The 6,053-nt window shown below is 41.4% G+C and overlaps 1 protein-coding gene across 1 annotated transcript in view; it reads left to right on the top strand.

Annotated features, from left to right (window-relative positions):
* Positions 1-6,053, top strand: part of Dnah8 (dynein axonemal heavy chain 8) — a 308,707-nt gene that overhangs the window by 127,833 nt on the left and 174,821 nt on the right. The window contains exons 37-39 of the mRNA XM_008840196.1: positions 1,719-1,821; positions 3,898-4,002; positions 4,604-4,765. Of these exons, the coding sequence (XP_008838418.1) occupies positions 1,719-1,821; positions 3,898-4,002; positions 4,604-4,765 (370 nt within the window). The remainder of the gene's footprint in view (positions 1-1,718; positions 1,822-3,897; positions 4,003-4,603; positions 4,766-6,053) is intronic.

Below are 6,053 nucleotides of genomic sequence, written 5' to 3'. Positions count from 1 at the left end.
TACAAGTCAGAAGCTTATTGCAAAGATTTTTAAAAATTAATTTTATCAATTTTTATTTTATGTGTATCAGTATTTTGCCTGTATGTATGTAAGTACACCTTTTCATGCAATGCCTGTGTAGACCAGAAGAGGCATCAGATCCCCTGGAACTGGAGTTAAAGGATGGTTGTTAGTTGTCATGTAGGTGCTGGGAACTGAACCCAGGTCCTCTGCAAGATAATAACTAAGCCATCTTCCCAGCTCTTGTTACAAAGTTTAAAATTTTTTTAAATTTTATTTCATGTGTATGAGTGTTATGCATACATGTGTGTAAGTGCACCTGTGTTGTACAGTGCCTGCACAGGACAGACGAGGGTGTTGGATCCCCTGGAACTGGAGTTATGGACAGTTGTTATCTGCCATGTGGGTGCTGGGACTCAAACCCGGGTCTTCTGCAAGAACAGCCAGTGTTCTTAACTGCTGAACCATTTCTCCAGCCCAAGTTTTTCTTTTAAAAAATTTATTTATGCGTGTGAGTGTTTAGCCTGCGTGTATATAGGCACACCATGTGAGTGCAATGCCTGCAGAGTCCCTGGAACTGGAGTTATAGGCAGTTGTGAGTGGCCATGTTGGTGCTGGAAAGCAAACCCAGGTCCTCTGCAATAGTCAAAGGTGCTCTTAACTGCTGAGCCATCTCTCCCGCCTCAAGTTTTTAAAAAAATTGAATTCATTCTCAATTTCTATTTGAAACAAGGTAATCATATGTCCAGGTTATGCTCTGACTTCATGGGTACGCATCCTCTATGTTGGCCTCAAAATATCCTGAGTTGGAGGTAAATGATGAATTCACTCCAGGTTTAAGCCACGAGGTGCCCAATAGTCTGACAAAGGTCATGGGAGGGATCCTGATAAGAGATGATGACAGATGACAGGTGGGCTTGCTCCTATCCCTGTATCCTTCTACCCCCTTGTTTACCAAGTGCTACCCATCCCTTGGTTCTCACCAAATATCCCCGAGGCCAGAGGGAAAGGCCGACGGAGGCCTGCTTTTCTCTTATTAGCAATTTTTAATTGCAAATTCATATTGACCACTGGCCAAGAAAGTGATTTTTATTTGATTCAGTACCAGCTTGGCATCCTAGGAACATTCAATGCTGAGGGTCCCTTTTCAGTGTCGGCTGCTTTAGAACATTAAAATGAAACAACATGGGCAGTTTTAATATCTCTTGCTACCCAAATAAAACAAAAAATCCTTTTAAAGATAATCTTTTTATATTGTTTTACAAAAGATTTTCTATAATTTGAAATACATTTATTTATACCATAATGATTACAATTATTTATAATGCTTTAGATTTAAGTCAATTGTTAAATAAATAATATATAAAATGATTAAAATTGTTTAGAACAATTTATCATTTATAGCCTAAAATTATGTTTGAGGGCTGGAGAGATAGCTCAGCAATTAAGAGTACTGACTGCTCTTGTAGAGGACCCGGGTTCAGTTCCCAGCACCCACTTGGCAACTGACAACTGTCTCTAACTCCAACTCTGTGATATCTGTGGGCCAGAAGAGGGCATCAGATATATATTAGTGCATAGGTGCACTAATATACATTCAACCAAAACATTTGTACACATAAACATGCATAAATAAATTTTAGTACTCATATTTTTTAAAAAAGTGAATCATTCAGAAATGAATCACTTGGTAACAATGCCGTTGACACTGTTTGAAGGTACTTGGAGAAGAAGCGATTGTTGTTTCCAAGATTCTTCTTCGTTTCTGACCCGGTTCTTCTGGAAATTCTAGGACAAGCCAGCGATTCCCATACAATACAGGTATGACTGAAATGCCTGCGATTTCAGATTGTTATTATTCTACAGCAGGTGTAATCAAGAATGAAAATGAAGTTAACGTTTTAATAGTGCTGCCAAGAAAGGTGAGTATCAACACTGATGAGGTTGTGGCTGGGGAGATGACTCAGTGGACAAGGCGCTTGCTCTGTAACAATGAAGACCAAAGTCTAATTCCCAGAACCCGTGGTAAAAAAAAAAAAAAGCCAGGCACAGTGTAACGCCAGCACATGGGAGGCGTGGTCATGTGTGTCTCTGGGGTTCGCTGGCCAGCCAACCTAAACTACATGGTGAATTTCGGGCCGATGAATGAGCCTATGTCATAAAACAAGGTCAGTGGTACCTGAGGCACCACACACACAAGTACATACTCCACACACCTGCAATACATACTTCCACACACATACTGGCATACATATATACAATTAAAAATATTTTATTTATTTTTGTTTTTATTTATTTAATCTTTTTACCTTTTTGAGACAGGGTCTCCCTGTAGCTCCATCTGGCATGGAACTCAATATGTAGACCAGACTGGCCTTGAACTCACAGAGATTCGCCTGCCTCTGTGCCTTAGCGCTGGGATTAAAAGCATTCACCACCACACCCAGCCTATTATTTTTATTTTATGTGTGTGAGCATATTGCCAGCATGTGTGTAAGTGCACCTGTGTTGTCTAATGCCCATGGTGGTCAGAAAAGGGTATTGGATCCCCTGGAACTGGAGTTAGGAACAGTTGTTAGCTTTCATGTGGGTGCTGGAATTCAAACTTGGGTCCTCTGCAAGAGTAGTCAGTGCTCTTAACCACTGAGCCATCTCTCCAGCTCCCATACATAGAAATTATGATGATAAAATGTCCTGTTTTGTAAGGCCTCAGGTCCCATCAACAGTCACTACTCATGCACTGTGTGACCTTGGCAAGCATTTTATTTTTCCATGTCTCAGTTTCCTTTCCTTTGACTGGTGCATTGATGGTTCCTACCTTGTGGAACTGTCATGAGATTCATAGCAAGGTTTCTGGTACGCAGCATGTACTCACTGAATATAACCCATCGTGATGTGAAATTTACTCTAAATAGTCTTAGAACAGATGAGGGTCATGGTTTGTCCTTGTTTCCTTCTAGAATGATTTCAAATCCTCTTAGCCATTGCCAAGAGCAAATGTACTACACAGGACTGGACATGGGGTGGGGGAGGGGAAGGTCTAGAAATGCGTATCTTGGGGATGGTTCTGGTTTAGGGCATCTGGGAACTGGTTACTGTTTAATCCTTGTTGGTCTCTAGGGAGTTGTGAAGCTGAGGCACTTGGAAGAAGGCGTAAGAGCTGTGAAAGGAGAGACCTTGGAGAGAAGGCGGGAGGGACCTGTGCCTGGGAGAAAGCAGGCTGGGATGGTGTGGTTCAGTCTCCACTGGAGAGTTGAAGATGATGGCCGTAGAGACTGTCTGTAGTCTAAGAAGTGGCTTTTGTGGGCTTGTGGAAAACAGTCTATAAGCTTTTAAAAAGTGGGCCACTGTTGGATATGGGGGTGTGCACCTCTAATCCCTGCACTCAGGAGGCTGAGGCAAGAGGGGCAGAGTCCAAGGCAACAGGAAGATCCTGTCTCAGCAAGCAAGCTGTGGGCCTCTAAGTTAGTCGGGGGTCATAGTAGTTTTGTTTAGTTTTCATTTCTTTGTCAGTTTTGAGGTGAGGAAGTAGATTCTTTTATCCTTTATGGAGACAAAAATATGAGGCTTTTTCACTTTAAAAAATCTATTTTTATTTGTGTGTGTGTGTGTGTGTGTGTGTGTGTGTGTGTGTGTTGGGGGGTGGTATATGCACATGAGTGCAGTGCCCACAGAGGTCAGAAGAGGGCTTCAGAGCCCTTGGAGTTGGAGTTACAGGTGGTTGTGAGCTACCAGACATGGTTGAGGGGAACTAAACCAGGGTCCTCTGGAAGAGCAGGAGGTGCTCTTATCCAATGAGTTCTTTCTCCAGCTCTGATGAGGTTTTAAAGGCATCTCAGAAGCTTATGTGTTCAACCACGTGTATGACATTTTGGCTCTGCCTTGTGTTTCTCTCAGCCACACCTCCCTGCAGTGTTTGACAACATAAACGAGGTGTCATTTCACCCAAAAGACTATGATCGCATGATGGCTGTCATATCAAGAGAAGGAGAAAAAATCACGGTAATTTATTTTTTAAAGAATTTGCTATGAGGATTCCTTAAAGATTTAGGCTGAGAAGATTACAATTCAATTATGAAAAATAAGGTGGATGGAGAAGAGGGTTAAGAACCTTGGGTTGTAATTCTGTAGCCTCCGTTTTATTACAAGCTAGTTTAGATTACATCATTGAACTTCTTTGAGACTCATTTTATCAAGGATAACATGGGAGTTTGGACTACATGAGCTCTATAGTTCCTTTTAGTCACATCCTCTTCTAGCCTCCACAGGCACCTGTATACACACACACACACACACACACACACACACACACATATACACACACACACATACACATGCACACACACATACACACACACACACACACACGCAAATGAAAACAAAACAAAAATGGAAGCCACCATACATGGATGGCCACATTTGCTCGCATACACATGGGCACACACATATAGCATGCATACATACACAAACAAACAAAAACCAAGTACTTTGCACAACTATACAAAAGCTTACTTCACTTTGAGGTACCATGATTTGTCAAGTGTGTGACAATTTGTAAAAACAACACATTAATAATTTGTTACGTATTTGTAATTTTTTTTAGTTGGCTACTTCTGTTATGGCCAAAGGTCCTGTAGAGATTTGGCTCCTGGACTTGTTAAAAGTACAGATGTCGTCATTACATAATATAATCAGATCTGCATTCTATCAAATCAACGACCCTGGATTTCAACTCTTACCTTTCCTTAGTCACTTCCCAGCGCAGGTGAGAACACATGTTCACAGATGATTAGAAAATGTGGGGGTCGGGGAAGGGAGCGTGCTGGAGGTGGAGTGATGGGTCTGATGGTGTCGAGGCTGTTGTAGTTCTACACACCCTCAGTGAATCTCAGCCCCCAACCACCTGCTTGCCAGTGTGTACCATTCCGAGACAACACAGCCCATTCCCCAGCAGGGGATATTCCCTTCTTCTCCCTTAAGGACATAGACTGAGACTCAAGTGACATATGGAAAATTTCATTATACATTCAGATACTCATATATATATTACATATGCATATGTATATCACTATAGGAGAAATAGGACATAGATATGGATGTGGACACTTATAAAGAGAATAAGTGGGAGCTAGAGAGATGACTCAGTGGTTAAAAGTGCTACCTGCTCTTGCAGAGAACTGGGGTTCGAATCCCAGCACCTACATGGCAACCAACAACTATCCTTTACTGCAGTTCCAGGGGATCCAGTGCCCTCTTCTGACCTCTGTGGGCATTGCACGACACGGGTGCACTTACATACATGCAGGCAGTACATTCATACACATAAAACTAAAATAATAAATATCTTTAAAAAAGAATAAGTGTACCTTTTCCTGAAATGAAACCCATCTTGCCAGGATTGGAGCGGTGTTCTCATGAAGAGTTCTCACATCTCACATCTCTTAAAGTGCACTGTAAATGTGTCAAGTATTATTAAACTAGATACAGGAAATAAGTAAGGAGCTGGCAATTTCATTAAATTTTCGTGCAAGATAAATGAAAAGTGATTTGCGATCCGTTCAGAACTAGCATGGAATGGAAGATAAGCGGTACTTGAGGAAATTATAGTTGGGTTTTGTCCCAACTCTACTCCCCGTCCTAACTGTACCTCTCAGCCTTAACTCCAAATCCTATATTGGTGTGCCCAGAGTGGAGACAGCTGAATTGATTGGAAATTAACTATTCAATTATATAAATATAGATATAGAATCAGCTTTTATTGTAGAGAAGATTTTTTTTTTTTTGGTCTTTTTGAGACAGGGTCTCCCTGTAGCCCCAGCTATCCTGGAACTCACTATGTAGACCAGGATAGCCTTGAACTCACAAAGATCTGCCTGCCTCTGCCTCCCAAGTGCTGGGATTAAAGGCGTGCTCTACCATGCCCAGCTTGTAGAGAAGATTTTAATAGTAAGAATAAAACATTTTATTATATTTTTGTTTTATGTGTATGAATGTTATACCTGCATATATATAAGTGCACCCTTGTCATGCAGTACCTGTGGAGGTCGAAGAGG

This window comes from Nannospalax galili, unplaced genomic scaffold (genome assembly GCF_000622305.1).
Source record: "Nannospalax galili isolate Female #2095 unplaced genomic scaffold, S.galili_v1.0 scaffold538, whole genome shotgun sequence".
NCBI lineage: Eukaryota > Metazoa > Chordata > Mammalia > Rodentia > Spalacidae > Nannospalax > Nannospalax galili.
Note: the sequence above shows the minus strand (reverse complement) of the source record. Positions and strands in the feature narration are given on the sequence as shown.